General features: G+C 38.8%; 2 protein-coding genes across 3 annotated transcripts; one reads left to right on the top strand and one right to left on the bottom strand.

Moving 5' to 3' along the window:
* The first annotated feature begins 1,496 nt into the window (after positions 1-1,496).
* LOC102705994 (probable protein phosphatase 2C 12) lies at positions 1,497-6,045 on the top strand. Its single transcript, XM_006651407.3, has 9 exons — positions 1,497-2,201; positions 2,916-3,087; positions 3,240-3,393; positions 3,471-3,534; positions 3,932-4,039; positions 4,219-4,344; positions 4,439-4,671; positions 4,935-5,137; positions 5,220-6,045. Exons 1-9 carry the CDS (start codon positions 1,950-1,952, stop codon positions 5,252-5,254), a joined length of 1,347 nt encoding a protein of 448 aa, XP_006651470.1. The 5' UTR covers positions 1,497-1,949; the 3' UTR covers positions 5,255-6,045.
* A 4,061-nt stretch (positions 6,046-10,106) lies between these two features.
* LOC102712974 (protein WEAK CHLOROPLAST MOVEMENT UNDER BLUE LIGHT 1-like) lies at positions 10,107-14,345 on the bottom strand. 2 transcript variants are annotated; one of them, XM_015835644.2, is made up of 3 exons: positions 14,088-14,345; positions 12,205-12,735; positions 10,107-12,006 (listed from the first exon to the last, which is right to left on the bottom strand). In XM_015835644.2, exons 2-3 carry the CDS (start codon positions 12,700-12,702, stop codon positions 10,204-10,206), a joined length of 2,301 nt encoding a protein of 766 aa, XP_015691130.1. In that variant the 5' UTR covers positions 12,703-12,735; positions 14,088-14,345; the 3' UTR covers positions 10,107-10,203. The 2 variants fall into 2 exon arrangements, with proteins under 2 accessions (XP_015691130.1, XP_006650165.1); XM_006650102.3 differs by having other exon boundaries at positions 12,205-12,798.
* Between the last annotated feature and the right edge of the window lie 3,528 nt (positions 14,346-17,873).

Genomic DNA, 17,873 nt, shown 5'->3' on the forward strand with positions numbered 1-17,873 from the left:
TGGTATCAAAGTCTGGCTAGTTTAACATCTTTAGCTCGATGGACACAGTGTGTGAAAGCCTGATGGACCGTAGGGTGCCTGCGGAGATGCGGGGTCTGTATACCTGATGGACCGTGGGCTGGTGATAGCCCGGATACGGTGAAGGGGCGGTGAAGGGCTGAGAGACACCAATGTGTGATGGGGGAGATTGTTAAATAGTCCCACATTGGTTGTGGAGGAACAATGGAACTAGGATATAAATAGGGGAGTCCCTCAACTTAATGGCTAGCTTTTGAGATGGAAAAATCCCTTTACGATCCTATAGCCCCACCATGCATGATCAGTCTCCATCAAGCTAAGCTTAATTAAAAGCTTGTCCCAGAATAGTAGTTTTCTCTTTAATTTAAGTGTTGTCTTAAGTTTAAGTACTGTACTATGTATGGTGTGAGAGATTTTAGGAACAGAGTAACAATCACAGTAAAATCTAAACGGTAAAATGAGATGAACTCAATGATAGAAGAACAATAGCGGTCTTTGATTTGTGATTTTTTACAATGGGCGGGATGAGGTTAGCATCAACTCAGTCTTTTCAAACAGCGGTATAAAAATGTCTAAATTAGACGTTTTCAATCCAAAACAAAGATGACTGGATGACAACAACACCATCATTTTATTAAATGCAAAAAAAAAACCTCCGGTATCAATCCAAAACAAAGATAACTGGATGGCACAAACACCATCATTTTAAATGCAAAAAATACAAAACCTCCCCAAAAAATCAAAACCCACCCATGATCCAACATACGCACAATATTCTGTGAAACACACACAGCTGTACATTGGTGCCTTCTCTTTTTGACAAGGTATACAGCGTCACAAACCTCAAATCTGTATCTTAATAAATTCAGAAAAAAACTAGGCAATAACATACTCCTCCGGTTTTTTTCTATAAACGACTAATTTTTATACGTATATTCAACCATTTATTTTTTAAAAATCTTTCCTACAGATATATAAAAGTTTAATTCGTTCTTAGAGTCTTAATGGTAAACTAAATTACACCCCAATAAAAATAATAACTATAATTTTCTTAGAAATAAGATGTGATCAAAATATATGTTTAGAAGTAAACAATGGTGTTTATTACAACAGAAACTCTATGGAACAGTATTTATAGAATCGATTAATGAACCATCATCTTCTTCAACGGCGCTTTCCTCCACGCCGCGCTATTCTCCTCCACGGCAACTTCCGTGTCGCCTTATCATGTGGTGCCGACGATATCAGATGATACCCGTCGATATCTAATAGCTTCATAGTTTGTCATGTTCGGACGGGATCCTGCCCGGTAGCCGACCTGTTATTAGAAAATAGATAAACAAATAGATAAAATGAAATAGAATAACCCTGGCGGGTAATAAGCCAGTGTTATACTATCTGACAGCTCAATCCTGCCTGCTGCTTCTTCTTCCTTCCTGGCGCGCACGTTAAGCTTCCAATAACGGCTTTAACTAATTCCTCCCTCCCTCCCTCTCCAGCTAATCCCTTCCCGATTTCCAATCCTCAAATCTCCTCCTCCCTCCCCGTCGATCGCATTCGCTGCCGCCCACCACTCCGTGCCGCCCCGCCCCGCCCCGCCCGAGGGAGATAAAGTCGCGGCCTTTTTCTTGCGCCGGGCTCTGCGATTTCTTGGATTGGAGCAAAGATCGATCCCCGGTCCCCGGATCCCGGCGTCCGGTGGATGCCCGTGCCGTTTCTTGGATTTCTGGGATCCATGCTGCGTTAAGCGGAGGTTCGCCGTTCTTGTGGCGCGGATTTGGGTGGGGATTCTGGGGGAAGGGGACTTCTTTCGGATTTCGTAGCGTCCTGTTTTTAAATTTTTGTTGCATTTCTTGCCCCCTGTGTCGGATCCGTGTCCGCGTGGTTTCTCTGCGATTGGGAGAGAGAGAGAGAGAGAGAGAGCTTGATCCATGGAGGTGCAGGGAGAGGTGGATGGGTCCGGGGTGCCCCTGGCCGTGCTCCTGAAGCGGGAGCTGTGCAACCAGAAGGTGGAGAAGCCGGACATCCTGTTCGGCGAGGCGAACAAGAGCAAGAAAGGGGAGGACTTCACGTTCGTCGTGCCCAGGTGCCACCGCCGTCCAGCTCCAGCCGAGGGTGACGCTGAGGGTACAGGCGCCGCCGCCGGCGCCAGCGGCGACGACGACACCATCTCGGTGTTTGCGGTAATGCCTCAATGGCTGTGTGCTCGTGTTTCGCTCCTGTCTCCAATAGCATTGACCTGGTTGGCATATTGCTCCCTTCCAGTTCGTTGCTAAAATGTGTATTTGTTGCGATAATGTCATTGATTTTAGATGGATAAACTGAAAAATTCTGTTGGGAGTCAGCATTCATAATGCCTAACTAGGATAGTTGTCGCCATTTTCTTCTGTGAAGTTTTTTTTTTTTTGGCGAGAAACAAAATCTTTGTTTTTTTTTTCCATCGTTAATCTCTGTGCCTAACATGGTGCGTCAGTTTGTTGTTTGTCTCTTGCATAGAGTAGCATGATTGATATGTCAGCCTGATTTTGCGGTGTGTTTGCATCAAGTCACATGGGGGACATATGTCAGCTAATATTTTACTTGCTTAATTGTTTTTGTGTCCATTATTTCGGTGGTCAGAAGACCAGTGGTTCAGGAATATTCAAAGGGAGTTTTACTGTGCATAGATCTTTCAGGCTTGTCTATTCCTACTGAATTTTGTCTATCAACTTAACATTATTGCAATGCAAATGGTAAATTTACATGTGATAGCGCAGAACTATGAGTCTCACTAATACTATGTGATGCAGTACTGAACTATGAGGGTCACTGTTTTGTTTCCATTTTAAGACTTGCATTATGTCAACTAATGTAGCTTCTGATCTTACTTAAATCATCTATTGTCTTCTTCTCTTCAGATTTTCGATGGTCACAATGGATCTGCGGCTGCCATATACACCAGGGAAAATCTCTTAAACAATGTGCTGGCTGCTATTCCTCCAAATCTAACAAGCGAGGAGTGGACAACCGCATTGCCAAGGGCACTAGTTGCAGGTTTTGTTAAGACAGATAAAGAGTTCCAAACAAGAGGTACTTGTGCATGTAATTAGAGGCTTGTAGTTTTCTTTGTTTGTTCATATGCTCCCCTTTTTGGACAAATATCTTTCTGATTTATGTACATATCATCAGTATTGTTATACACGTGCACTGCAGTGTAAATTGATTGTTTACCTTGTTTTCAGCTGCACGCTCAGGGACTACTGTGACTTTTGTTATAATAGATGGATGGGTTGTTACAGTAGCATCAGTTGGTGATTCCCGGTGTATCCTAGAATCTGCTGAAGGTACAGTATATTTTTTGTCAGCTGATCATCGTCTGGATTCCAACGAGGAGGAGTAAGTCATACGACCATGCCTAGTTTTATGCCTATAATATCCTCAGATTTGTTATTAACCTAATTATGTGATTGCAGGGTAGAGCGTATAACAGCAAGTGGAGGTGACGTTGGGAGAATAAATATTGCCGGAGGGGCTGGGGTATGTTAGTGTTTTTTGTGGTGTTTATGAGATACTTAGGCTGCGTTCGGTAACCGCGCGGAAAATGTAGCAGTAGATTACTGTATGATTAATTAATTATTAGCTATAAAAAATGAAAATGGATTAATATGATTTTAAGAACAACTTTCCTGTAAAAACTTTTTGCAAAAAGATATACTTTAGCAGTTTAGGAAGCGTGTACGTGGAAAACGAGAGAATCTAATTTAGTTAATGTAGGGAAAGAGTGCGGCCTTAATGAACAATCATCTGCTAGGCCATTCAGTGTTTTTCCTCTTTTTTTCCCTTCAGTATGTTTTGCTATATTTATGCAAGTAAAAACATGATAACTTCAAGGATAGTTTTGAATTCACATTGTTTTCCTCTGCAAACTTTTCAGATTGGTCCACTCAGATGCTGGCCAGGTGGATTGTGTCTATCAAGGTCAATTGGCGACATCGACGTTGGAGAGTTTATAGTTCCTGTCCCACATGTGAAGCAAGTAAAGGTATGCCATTCTATACTCCTCCTATGCCAGTGCAGTTGTGGGAGAGATTATACCATGTTATAGTTAGGTAATAGCTGATACCAGTAATTAAGAGCTTCATTATCTCAGTCTAATTTTGTAAATCAGTGTACCTCTTCGTCATAATAGATATGGGACTTATCCATCAGAACTTACTGCAGTTGTCTAATGCTGGAGGAAGGCTTGTCATTGCTAGCGATGGTGTCTGGGATGCACTGCGCTTTCAGGAAGCTCTGAACTATACCAGGGGACTACCAGCTGAAGCTGCTGCTAGTCGAATTGTTAAAGTATTGAAATCTATTTACACTTCAGATGTGATATGCTGGATTCCTGATAATGCATGTTTAAGCTATGCTTATGGGTCATGATTTTCTTATATAGGAATCTGTGAGTTCAAAAGGACTACGAGATGATACTACTTGCATCGTTATTGACATATTACCTCCAGAAAAGTTGAGCCCTCCATTAAAGAAGCATGGGAAAGGAGTCATCAAAGCTTTGTTCCATAGGAGGCCATCTGATGAATTGGCTGAAGATCAGATGGACAGGGGTTGTCTAGAACCTGATGTCGTGGAGGAAATATATGAGGAGGGCTCTGCAATGCTTGCTCAAAGGTTTGCATTTCATTGGATACATATACTACTATGTTATGATTCATGCATGTTTCTTAGACAACACTTTCACCTGCCATTATGCTGATTTGTCAATTTACTTTCAATAGTGAAGAGGTCTCCTCTCTTCCTTAAAACAGTTCACCAGTCTTGCCCAAATTTGGCTATATTTTTGTCCGAAATTTTGACCCAAAGACTTTCCAATGAATGTAAATATGCATATAATTTCATCAAATGCAGACTAAATTCTTTTAACTTGTTCACAGGTTAAAGATAAATTATCCGGCAGGAAATATGTTCAAGCTGCACGATTGTGCAGTCTGCCAATTGGAGATGAAACCTGGTGAGGGCATCTCTGTTCATGGTAACGTTCCAAGGCATTCCAGAGTTGATCCTTGGGGTGGCCCTTTTCTTTGTTCATCTTGCCAATTGAAAAAGGAGGCTATGGAAGGGAAGCAACATTTGACAAGTATGAATGTCTTCATCTAGATATTTTAACTCTTTACACTAGGACAATAATTATTGAATCCTTTTTCATTTTTGATTTACAGATTCTCAATCGGCGGTCCAACCTGTGCTCAAGTAACCTCCAATGGTCTTTGATACTTCAGTGAATACATGCTAATATCACTAAGACACTAACAACACCTCTACCAAATGAACCAGACTCTCCATGATGATCTATTGCCATCACCAATGATTGGTAGACAGATTCAAGAATTTTCACCACTAACTTCTCATATTGAAAGATCAAAATGGTCGTTGGTAAGGATGATAAGATATGTGGTGCCAATTATTTGAAGCACCAGAAATATTTTTTTAGGAGACACGGTCAGTTTATTTGAAGAAACAGCAACAAATCCCTACATTCAAATGAATCAGTGGCCTTAAGGTGTTCTGCCTCATACATGGATTGGATGCCAGCCCACATAAGCTTGGTCTTGCTTCATTTGGCAATACCACTCACAAATTCCTTATAGTTCAATCATAATTTTTTACAGGTCATACCGTGTGGTAAGTGACCATACGACTATTCGTGTTTTGCCTCTCTCATGAGCCATGTTGTGTTTCCTCCCTTGTTGGTTCTTTCAATCCGACAATTTTTTTTTCTTTCCCTCTTCTAAATGGAATTGTACATCCAGTTCTTTGCCCTGTGTATAGCCATGAGGCCTGCAACTAACACACCTACTGTATTAATACCACAATGCTATAGTTTTATCACTGTATTCAAGGTTTCTAACACATATTTATTCCTTTTTATGGAAGTTTTGCCTTCCCTTTTGTAGTTCAATTATTATCGTTGAATTATAATATAATTCTAAAGTTTGTACCGGTCATGTTGTACATTTGCCTGCCTCATTAATGAACAGCATTCAGTTCTCCTGCATATTCTTAAAAATTCCTGGAAAAAGAAGAGGAAGATTTTCCAATATCCCTGCATATAGCCTAAATGTGGTGAACAAAATATAATCGAACTTCTCTGGGGTATGGGCATTCTCAAACAGAAAATAAAGAAGCAACTGTCATGTGGATAGACGATACAAATTACATTGAACAATAGGGATGAAGGGATTTAGTTTCACCTTCTCTTCATTGTAATTGTCAAAGTGAAATACTAGCACAGAAACACTGGTAACTGTAAGCACACATTTTCCTACTTTTGCACATTATCCAGATGTCAATGCCTGCCAAGTTGAAGGTACAATATAAAGGCAGTGACTCTGTATTTCAGTAGTACAATAATGAGGCTATGAAATTACCAGGTGGTGACTTTGATGCCCAGCACTTTCTGGGCAAAGGTAACAAGATTCTCGATCTCTAATTCATCTATGTAGCCATTTCTATCCTTGTCAGCTTGATGAAGAGCCACAATACTCTTCCACCAAGCACTGCACCCAAAGCCTTTGATGGCCTCACGGAGCTCGGCTCCACTTATCCGACCATCATTGTTGATATCAAACTTCATGAGCCACTTCTTGAATTCAGCATAGGAGGAAGATTGATAATCGCTCTGTGTTTCATAGATGGTATTTTTAGAGTTATAACTGGTAACACCATGGAGTGTAGATTGGAGGTTGCAATGGCGCCTTTTATACTGTTTTAGTTCATGTATCAAGAGAGAAAAAAGCCTTTACTTCTGGTTATCTATATTCCTGTCTATCTTGAGAAACTCCTCCATATGTGTTTGCATTGCACATAGTTGATCCGTTTGTTTGTCTGAATCATCTGAGCCTCTGAGGGATAATGGTATGGTATTTTCCTGACCTGGAGTGAAATTAAAGTCACCTGGCAGGCTGGCAGTTGAGTCATTTGATTCTTATGCTTGCATAAAGAGCTGCATATGTTATCAACTTAAGAGTATTCTCTATATCTTACCTTCCGAGCTGATCAAGTCACACGCCTCATCTCATTTTTATCTGCTATGCCATGTGTAGTCCTAGTTTTATAATTCAGTAGTCTAAAGTGAACAGTATTAGTCTTCAGTACAAAGTGCTTTTTTTTTTTTTTGTTTCAATGAGAATGGGAGTGTTAGCCACCAGCACAATCTTGTATGATATCATATGCTGAGTTCTATTTCTGATTTCTTTTTTTATAGATATATGTACTCAGAACTTACTGGACACTTCAGTTTATTGCTTGACTTGTCCATATTAAATTGGAATGGTTGTATGATGCGGCAAAAACTGGTAGGATTTCACTAAAATAGCTATAAAAAAATACTCCCTTTCTGATGAGATTTTATTTATGGTAGCTTCTCATCTAGTGTCAGTAGAGCTGGGATCACACATTAATTCTGAAGATAAGAGTGGCGGTTCATTTGCTCCGAGTCTTTGGCACGCTATTTTACTGTAGTTAAGTTACACGACTTTATTTTGTGAATCACTTTAGTTCTCTGTATCAAGAAAAAAACTATATATAATTTTTATTTTTGTTTATGTGCATTTTTTTAAGATACAGCCAGGGTTCGCGCTACCACGGTTACCGCCGCGGTAAAACGCGCCCTCCGCCGAGGCACGGCTTCGGTAAGCCGCGGTAACCGAGTTTAAATTTGAGGAGAATTTAAAAAATTTGAGGAAATTTAATGAAAAAATATATGTTGTATATGTTGATATATAGTGTAGTTTTGTCAAAGAAATTAATGAAAAAATATATTCCCGGCGTAATTAAAAATCATAAACGAGTATTTCGGAAAACAAAATTAAAAAATAGCCTATTGCAAGTAATATTTTATAGGAAGATGGTCAAGAATATATGAATATATTATGTTGAGTCATTATTAATTTACACTAGACACTTGGGTACATAATGTTGAAATACAAATATACAACGATGGATATATGAAAAATATATATAGAGAAAAATTATACGTGTATCTTAGTACATACGTAATAGTTTTATTTGTAATAATGAGCAATAGGTGTAGTTGTGACGCAGTAATCAAAATGAAGTTGTCGTTACTTGTTATTGGAGTGAATTATTTGGTGAAGTGTGATATGCCGGTGTATGTTTGTATGTTGCAATATCAAAAATTTAGAAAATGTCATGTGAAATTTTCTTGTTTTTCCTATAACATGTCCTATTGTCATAAATATAGTCACAAAATATTTTCCTATTTTTCATGTATTTTTTTAGATTTTTTAAAGTTTTTTTGCATTTGACATCACATCCGCGGTCTCCTCGCGGTAACCGCGGTTTTGGCTATAAAAACTGCGCGGTAAGCCGCGGTAACCGCTGTTCTCATGTGTTGTTACAGCAAGTAGTTACCGCGGTTTTCGCGGCTTACCGCGCGGTAACCGCGGCAAACCGCACGAGTTTAAATTCAAATGTTTTGGATTCAAATTCATCACGTTTTTGTGGTTTTTGCGATTACCGTCCGGGATCCGCGGAAGCGCGGTACCGCGGTTTTGGTGGCTTGCGCGGTAAGGGAACCTTGGATACAGCTACACTAGATAGGATCAAATATGAGCAATGTTAAAGAAGCAGGGTATGCAACGAATACTAGGCACCATACAGCAACGGTTGATATTATCCTTAGGAATGGGGAAAATGAAATGACAAGTATATATCACGATCCATCTCTTCGATACGAGTGTTATACAAAGTTGTGTGTAACATAATGGCAATGTATTTACTTCATAGATTTGTCTCCTTTGGCCGTGATATTGTGCCTGACAAAATTGTTAACGCATTGCAATTATTGCTTTCCAGCCTCTGTGCCTATAGTTCCAAAACACATACGCTCAAATATGCAAATTCTTTCTTGACTGTCAAAAAAGGGGTACTGAACAAAAGAATTTATGATGCAGCAGATAGGTTTTTATTTTTTACAATGCTCATGAGGATTGAGTAAAAAGTTCTTTTTTACCTGGTTTCAGATAAGACACCTTGGCTTCTAAGCAAGTATCGCTTCTGTTTCATATTATAAGATGTTTTAAGCCTCCCTAGAATCATATGATGCTAATGAATTTAGATACATATATAAAACATATTTGTTGATCTATAAATAAATCTAAAGCCAAAAAAATATTATAATATGGAACGAGTGGAGTACTTCACTCTTTTCTGAGTAATATAATCTGATGTACTGAAACTGTGGCCAATTTAACTCTGTTGGTATTTGTTTTCCTTTTATAGGGATAATCCATTCCCTGCTGCTCCAGGCAAAGGATGTAACCAAGAATGTTCCTCTCTTTTATTCTCTCCCATAGTGATGGATGAACTTGCAGAAATGCTCCCCTGAGCCGATGCTGTGCTTCTACCTTGATCTGCTTAGCATGCATCACATTATTGCGTGTTCTTTTGCACTTTGGTATCATTAGTATTATGCTGTGCGCCCGAGCTACGAATAAAACAACATATTTACAAATAAAAATAATTAATGAATAAAACTTGTATATACGTGTTCTTAGAAATCTAAAAGCCAAGACTAAAAATAAAATATAATGAAAAAAAACCTAAAGCCTACTTTAAATTTAAGGTTAATGTTAGAAGTTCAAAATTTAGCTTATAGATATGCAAAAGCGAAAAGATCGGCCGTAAATCTTGGTGCAGAGGCAGTCAGGCAGAAACCTATACTTCTTTTTATCAAAAAGAGAAACCCCCACACTTGTCTATTCACCTTATCTAATCCACAAAGAACCACAATCAAACTTGAGCAAACATAGTGTATGGCGAAGGGGACAAATGCATAAAGAGGCATTCTGCTGGTCTGATTGAATGACTTGAATCACATATTCAAACTCATCAAACTTCACTGTTTTTCTCATAGCTGACAATTTTTGTTGCCGAAAATCCTTATCTTCATGATTAACATCAGAAATAGACAAACATATTGCCTCCAGGTTTTGGAACGGAAGAACTATAGTATAAAAGAATCTCCAAAATTATAATACAAAAGCATACAGTATACCCTCAGGTATCCACACCAAATGACAGGGTTATGGAAAATAAACTTATATACTGAACAAACCATTTACAGTTTTGAACTATACAGTGTATAGTAAGATATGCCTGTACAGGACTAATCTTACATGTCTACGTCTGTGCCTTTCTAGACAAAAGGTTGGACATTTGTGGGAAGAGTGTTTTCTTTTTCCTTGACTTCTGATCTGTTACTGTAACAAAGTCATCCATGCTATTGTTTGACATTGGTGATTTTGGTTCATCATCTTCCTGGTAAGAAACCTTCTGTTCAGGTAGTCTCACAGGTGAAGCACTCCAAGGATTAGCTACATGTTTTGCAGCTTTCCGGCGCTGCTCAAGCTCTGCTCTCCATTTCCTCAGTTCCTGCTCAGCACCAAGCTTTCCCTCCTTTGCCCTTTCGGCCCTCTCCAATGCGATTTCAAGAGCATCCTTCTTCTGGTGCATCTCTTTGGCTGCTTCATGAACTCTTTCCAGGGTCCTTGTTTCAGACTCTTTTGCCAACTCTATTTGCGTCAATGCCACGACAACCCTCTCGTTTGCAAGCTCTTCAGCTTCATAGACCCTCTTGCTTAGAGAATGGTATTCACTTATGGGAAGTGTAATGGTTCTAGGAGAATCTTCAACACTACTTGTCTCCTCGCTCTCTTGCAATGCTTGAGCTGCCACAAGTGCTAGCTTCTCAGATGCTTTAGAGGCCTCTATCTCTTTCAGAACGGCGTGCAACCTGGTCTCCACAGTTGCAGCAGCAGCCTTGGTTTGCTCGGCATCTTCTTTTGCCTTCCTCAGTTCTTCTTGTGCAGAATGAGCTGCAACCTTGGCATCATCTGCCTCCTGAGCTGCTTGCTGCAGAATCTTTGGAAGCTCCACCATTTTTTCGCGAGTTTCTACTTCCTTCTTGTGCACCATTTCTATGTCTTCTTTTGTCCTGTTGAGATCAGCTTCAAGAGAAGAAACTGTGATGGATGCCATACCCTCTTGCTGGTGCAATGTAACAAGTGAAGCTTTCTCCTTATCCAGCTCTGACCTAAGTGATTCTGCAATAGCTCTTATTAAGTTGGTTTCGTCTTTTGCTTTTTCAATATTTCCTCTAACCCCCTCAAGCTCCCTTCTTATTGAAGCAAGAGCTCGCTTGATTGACCGACTAATTTCTTTAGCCTCATCAGAACCATCATCCTCAACCACTCCAGCTTCTTCATTCAGTTTGTTTCCCATATAGGCAGCCAGCTCAGTACCGAGGCTTTGTAGCATGCGCATATTTTCATCAAGTTTGGACTGCACATCAGTTTTTGATACAAGTTGCATGTTGAGTTGCTGCAACTCCTCTTGTGCTTGTTGCAGTTCCTTCTCCCAAGACAGGCAATCCTGCTCTTTTGCCAAAGCTGCCCCAAGCCTGTGTTCTTCTGCTTCGTGGTGCGCGGCATGGGCCGACTCAAGAGACTCTTTGATTGCGATAAGTTCTAAAGTGAGTTCTTCAACTCGCTTCTCAGTCTCCTTTGCAGCAGAAACAGCTTCCTCGGCTCTTTTGGCTGCTATGTCCCTTTCACTAGCTAAAACGGTATGCCTTTCATGTGTTGATTCCATCTCGTCCTTCACCAACTTCAGTTCCTCAACAGCCTTTTGATGTCTTTCTTTAGCAACTGTCATTTGTGTTTGGGCTATTACACTAGCCTCGTCGTCAATCCCCTGCTCCATTTCTTGTGCTCTCAGCTGTGCAAGTTCAGAATCCTGCTTTGCCTGATCCATGTCAATCTCTGCTCTCTCCAGCTTGTGTTTCAGTTCCTCTACAAGTCTCCTAGTTCTCTCTAGCTCCTCAACCACTTGTAACTTGGCCATCTCAGCTGCCTCTGAATCTTGTTTGAATTGTGGAATCTCTTGTTGAGCCTTGTCAAGTTCAAGTTGCATGACCCTGTGTCTCTGCATAAAAAGCAAATTCCTTAACAACGGTAGTCTATATGAGAAAAATTTGACCATCTTATTGATTGAACAGCAGTGAGCAGAAGTATATTGTGCCCTCTATTGTTGCTCATAAAAAGCATGTAAATGCATATGAACTACGCAAAGTTGCATCTTTAACCATAATCAATGGTGCAGTTTTAAACAAATCAGTATTACCTCTAGTGTCTGAGATCTGTACGCTTTCCAATCAACAATTCCTCCAAACTTGGTGACAGCCTCTCTAACTGATTCAAACGGTGCAGCAGTGTCAACAAGAGCTCTATACGGACTTTCAGGTCTTGTCTCTGTTTCGGTCTTTATGTTTGTGGTAGCAGCAATGTTCTCTTCATGATCCCTCTTGTCTTGTTTTGGTTTTAATTCATCTGGAATAGCATTCTCATTGGTTGAACCATTTTCAGATATATTGTTGACTTCAGCCTTACTTGTTGAAGTAGGAAGGTCTGTCTTATCTTTCAAAGGATCATCAGATTCCTGAGCTGAGGGTACAGCATGAACTTGAGGAGCCTTTGAGCCCTCTGTGTTTTCTGTCAAATTGTGGGGTAACCCTTTTCGTGTTTCCAACGGTGAATCTGGATTCTCAACGGGAACTGATGATGGCTCTTCACCATTCTGTATTCTTGCAATCCCATGACCATTGCTATTAAGAACTTCCATGGTAGCAGAATAAACTGTTTATTTACTCCTGCACTATTTGTTTAGCAGGATTAGTCTACTCCACTCCCAAAGCTTAATTTGATCACAATATTCCTCCTATAAACATTTTTTTCAAAAAGACAAGGAAGGGATCAGCTCAGAGAATTTAATAACTAATCATTGATATAAAAAAATCAAGCAGAATATCCGCTGGTATAATCATATCTTTTGCACCTATCCATGAGCTTAATTTGATCACAATATTTCCTCCAATAAACTTTTTTGTTTGCAAAAAGACAGGGAATGGATCTTCTCAGAAAACTTAAAAACTTATCGTAGATAAGATTAAGCAGATCCTTTTGCCAGTATAATCATATTTCACACCTATCGATGATAAGGGATTAGCCTTTGTTATTTCCATATAATATGAAGAAAACCAAAAGATTGCATTAGTCAATATTTACAAATCACTGAGGCATCTGTTCCATGACACAATTATGAAATAGAGACGGACGCATAAGGGAAATGACCTGTTCATAAATGCACTAATCATTGCCACCGATGGACATGAACCCATTTTCTCATGGCTACACCTATTCAGCAGCAGCCCTACCACCAACCCTAGTATCCATAATATAGCCAAATCATATTTACCAAAACAAAAACAAAAGCAACAAAATTTCCACCTTTTATTCTTCTTCCATTTTTTTAAAGAAAAGAAACTCATCATGATTAAGTGAGGTTGAGCCAGCTAGGTCAAGCTCTTGTCCTGGCAACTTGTTAATTTGGCCACCAAGAACTGAAGGCACCATCAAGCATTGTATGCCATGAAGTGTTTAAAGCTAGTGCTATCAATGGAGTGCTGGAATTTTTGCCAAAAGCTGTGCTGGTACACCAGAACCTCACCACTAAATCCTAATCGACACATGATACGAAGGCGAATCGGCTGAATACAGCAAGCCTGCCCAAGCGATAACTACACGAACATTTAGTATGTATTCACAATTGATAAAAAGCAGAGGATTTCTCAATTGGTATCTGTATTCAGACTTCACCGGTGGCTAATCGCTACATGTCACATGATTATCAAATCGAACAATCCGGTTTGTGAACAACTCAAAAGGATCAAAAACAAGAAAAACTACCTAAACCGATAAAAAACAATTAATACCAAAGTCAGTCTTCACCGTGGACGACGACCGAGTCGATGATCCAAGAAAGCGACAGCAATTCAACCCAAAACCCCACTAGAGAAAAAAAAAAACAACAACAACACACAAGAAGGAGCCAGCCTTCCAATTAATCCCCCAAGAACGCAAGCCCGGCTCCGTCCCGGGCAAATCAAGAACCGCTCGTCTAAATCTCTGCTGGGAGAAACAGACCAAGAATTGATCTCGGGTTCTTACCACCAGGGCAGGGCTGAAGAAGAAAAAGGTTGGGTTTTTTCCTTGCAGGCGAAGCAAAACCGGGAGCCTCCCCTCCACCGCGATTCTCTCTCCCTCTCTGCCCGCCCGCCCTTGCTGCTTCCGCCTTTTTGCCGCTTTTCTGCTTCTTCTTCCTCTGCTGCTGCTGCTTCTCTGGCGGGGGGGCGTCCGGCGTCGTCTTTCGGGAGGAGGTGGAGTGGGTGCGTCCGTCTTCGCTTTTGGTTTTGCTTGTGTGCCCGCGTCACCGCTCGGGATTAGCGATAAGCAGCATTGGATTAGGTTATGTTTTGTCTGCCTCTTTTTCGCGTGGACGCCCCTTGCTTTCACAGAATTCTGAATTGGTGGCTGGGTTTAAGCTTTGTTCTTTTTAACCATCGTGACGAAAGATTAAAGATTACCTTATCATTAATATTTGTCATTAGGATAAATAATCTTAGGCAAAAGATATTAGTAACCGGAGGTAGTAGCAAGTTAATGGTATAAAAGATGAATTAACAATTACAAGGTTACTATAAAAATATAAGATAATAACTTTTATATAAAAAATGTTTATAAGAAAATATATTCCTCGGTAGTTTAGCAAAACCGCGACTACACGGGTAAAAACAAAGAATAAAATGGGGAAAAAAACACGGCCTTCACCACGAAGGAAAGGGCACACAATTTCACTCGTACTTTTATTGGGGCATCCTCGGCGGTGAGTTCGACCGATGCACACACAACTTTGGATCTGGGATTTTTCCTTTTTGGTTGAGTATTTCAAGCTTCACAAGTCCATGATACGCATTCATAATTACATTTATTATATACCGACGAATCATTTTGTTTCTATTTCTAAATCTATCGTAGATATGAAATCTACCTTAATTCATAAGGACAACAAGTACAAAGGTACCTATTAGCTGACTCTGTCCATCGTCACGTAAATAAATTTGGTGACGTGGAGGAAAGAGAGAAAAGCTGTTGCCAGGCATCGCAACAATTTAGAGTCAACACTTAGTATTTATTAAAGGAAACTTTCTTGCATGAGAATATATAAAAAGAAAACTAGCTTAATAAAAAAATATTTTATTACATTAATGAAGAAACCATACATGACTATACCTTTGTACGTATTATTATAAAAAAAAACTCTTATTACTGACGTGACTTAAAGATAGAGCCCACAGTAGACTCTACCGTTGAACATGTGTCCTAAGCTTGTTTGTGGATGCTATATCCTCCCAATTTATTTCAGCAGTTGCTGCTCATGTATGATAAACTAAATACTCCCTCTATTTTAATAAATGATGATGGTTAATTTAGTTTTGAACTAATCAATCATTTAAATGAAAACGGCGAGTAGCGTGGAATGGATCAATAGGAAAGACTAGTATCAAATTATTGTTACACTTTCTTATATAAAAAATGTTCATTTTACTCCTAAACTATTTCATTGGAGCGCTTAGCCCCCTAAATATTTTTTTACTCATTGTACGCCCCCAAACATTTAAAAACAAATCGCTTTACTCTCTAACACTACTTCTATTTTTTGTTTCTCTCTATATTAGTTATAGGTTGTAGTGAAAAATTGTTAGGATGATACATTCATCACAACTTACGCCTCATCAATCTTTTAGAAACTTTAAATTCGTTTACATATGTTGGAAGCACCTTAGTTTGATTTAAACATCAATAGTTTAAAGTTCAAACAAATAGTCACGAAAAAATTGAAAATGTTTTTAAACTTTGATGATGTTGTAATATGTTTCTAAAATTCCAGCCTAAATACAAAGTTGTATTAACAATAACAGCAAAGAGGAATGTTATGAAATAGTGAGGTGAATTATTTCAATAGTTTATGAGGTAAAATGAGCCAAATAATTTAAGGGGTTAAGTGGATCAGCAATTAGTTTGCGGAGTAAAATGGACTTTTTTTTCTTATATATCAAGATGAATTATATAATTTACTCTTATCCATTCTGAGATATCTTATGGAACACGTAGATCATCCTATTACTTGGTTTACAGTAGGCAATTTTAAGCTTAAACTTAAAATTTAAAATAGTCTCGACTTAAGCTGAAGGTACTTTTTTTTCCTTTTGAGATGAAGACTATCTAATTTAATAAACAAAGATGAAGCATATCATACACGATTAGTTTATTCTGGTCACACTAATAATCTATGAATAGCCCGTCCGGAACTTAACACACGCCTATGCTTCCTGACCTGGGCCTCGTTCTCCTGGTGGGCTTAAGTTAATTTATAATCTGGCATGGAAAACGTAGTAGTAGATTAGTATATTATTAATTAATTATTAATTATTAAAAAATATAAAATAAATTAATATGATTTTTTAAAACAACTTTTCTATAAAAACTTTTAAAAAAAATACACCGTTTAGTAGTTCGGGAAACATGCACGCCGAAAACGATAGAGTAAGCTTACCCTGGTCAGCCGAACGCGGCAGTAGAATGAGGCCTTGTTTAGTTCCTAAAATTTTTTTCCAAAAACATCACATCGAATTTTTAGACACCTAAATAAAGTATTAAACATAGATGAACAAAAAACTAATTGCACAGTTATGTAAGAAATCTTGAGACAAATCTTTTGAGCCTAATTAGTCCATGATTAGCCATAAGTACTACAGTAACCAACATGTGCTAATGCCGGATTAATTATGCTCAAAAGATTCGTCTCGTGGTTTCTAGGCTAGCCATGAAATTCGTTTTTTCATTCGTGTCCGAAAACCCCTTCGATATCCGATCAAACATTTGACGTGACACTTTTCCTAAAAAATTTCTCAATCTAAACACCACCTAAGGTTGCATGTTCGCTTGTGAATTTCTGTCCATTAGAGACTCCTTGAATTTTGTTATTATCCTCACCTATATTTAATCCCGAGTTTAGATTTTTAAACTTGAATTTAAAAATGTCTTTAGACTTTTTCACCAAAGTTTATTTTTCAACGATATATAGTTTGGCTCTCATATAACACTATCTTGAAAGCCGATCCTGGGGGATTGAGCATGACAGCCAACAAAAAAAGAACTACTCAAGTGCTCGTTACCGCTCCCAGCAAAAGAAGCAAAACCTGGACTTCTCGGACAGGATCAATAGCAAAAACCGTTTGGTTTTTCGGCCAAAGCTAAAAAAATCAAACCAAATTTAAATATTTTTGACTGCTTAACCAAAAGTCAACTTCTTTTAAATGGTGTCCACAAAAACCAAGTAAGAGAAGGTACAATAGCTACCTATAAACATAGGCAACATAGGCCTTGTTTAGTTCCCAAAAAATTTTTCCAAAAATATCACATTAAATTTTTAGACATTTAAATGGAGCATTGAACATAGATGAATCAAAAAACTAATTGCACAGTTGTGAAAGAAATCTTTTGAAAAATTTTTTGAGCCTAATTAGTCTATGATTAGCCATAAGTGCTACAGTAACTAACATGTGCTAATGACGACTTAATTAGGCTCAAAAAATTCGTCTTGTGGTTTCCAGCCGAGCCGTGAAATTCGCTTTTTCATTTATGTCCATAAACTCGTACAACATCCGGTCAAACGTTCGACGTGACCTCTTCCTTAAAAATTTTTGTCATCTAAACACCACCATATTCTAAGAGCAAGTATAATAGCTGGCTATAAGCCAGCTAAATACTGACGTGGAAGAGAGAAGGGAGGAGAGAGATGAGAAGCTGGCTATAAGCTTATAACCAGCTCAGGCACAAGAACTAAGACACCATATGAAAGAGACATGTGGGTCCTGTATTAAAAATGAAGAG

This window comes from Oryza brachyantha, chromosome 3, assembly GCF_000231095.2.
Source record: "Oryza brachyantha chromosome 3, ObraRS2, whole genome shotgun sequence".
Taxonomy (NCBI): domain Eukaryota; kingdom Viridiplantae; phylum Streptophyta; class Magnoliopsida; order Poales; family Poaceae; genus Oryza; species Oryza brachyantha.

Bases quoted from the DNA above. Each gene is read 5' to 3' on its own strand.
- LOC102705994 (XM_006651407.3), top strand. From the start codon at position 1,950: ATGGAGGTGCAGGGAGAGGTGGATGGGTCCGGGGTGCCCCTGGCCGTG. The intron at 4,040-4,218 runs GTATGCCATTCT...AACTTACTGCAG, and splicing joins CACATGTGAAGCAAGTAAAG to TTGTCTAATGCTGGAGGAAG. The intron at 4,672-4,934 runs GTTTGCATTTCA...ACTTGTTCACAG, and splicing joins TCTGCAATGCTTGCTCAAAG to GTTAAAGATAAATTATCCGG.
- LOC102712974 (XM_015835644.2), bottom strand. From the start codon at position 12,702: ATGGAAGTTCTTAATAGCAATGGTCATGGGATTGCAAGAATACAGAAT. The intron at 12,007-12,204 runs GTAATACTGATT...CTTTTTATGCAG, and splicing joins ACAGATCTCAGACACTAGAG to AGACACAGGGTCATGCAACT.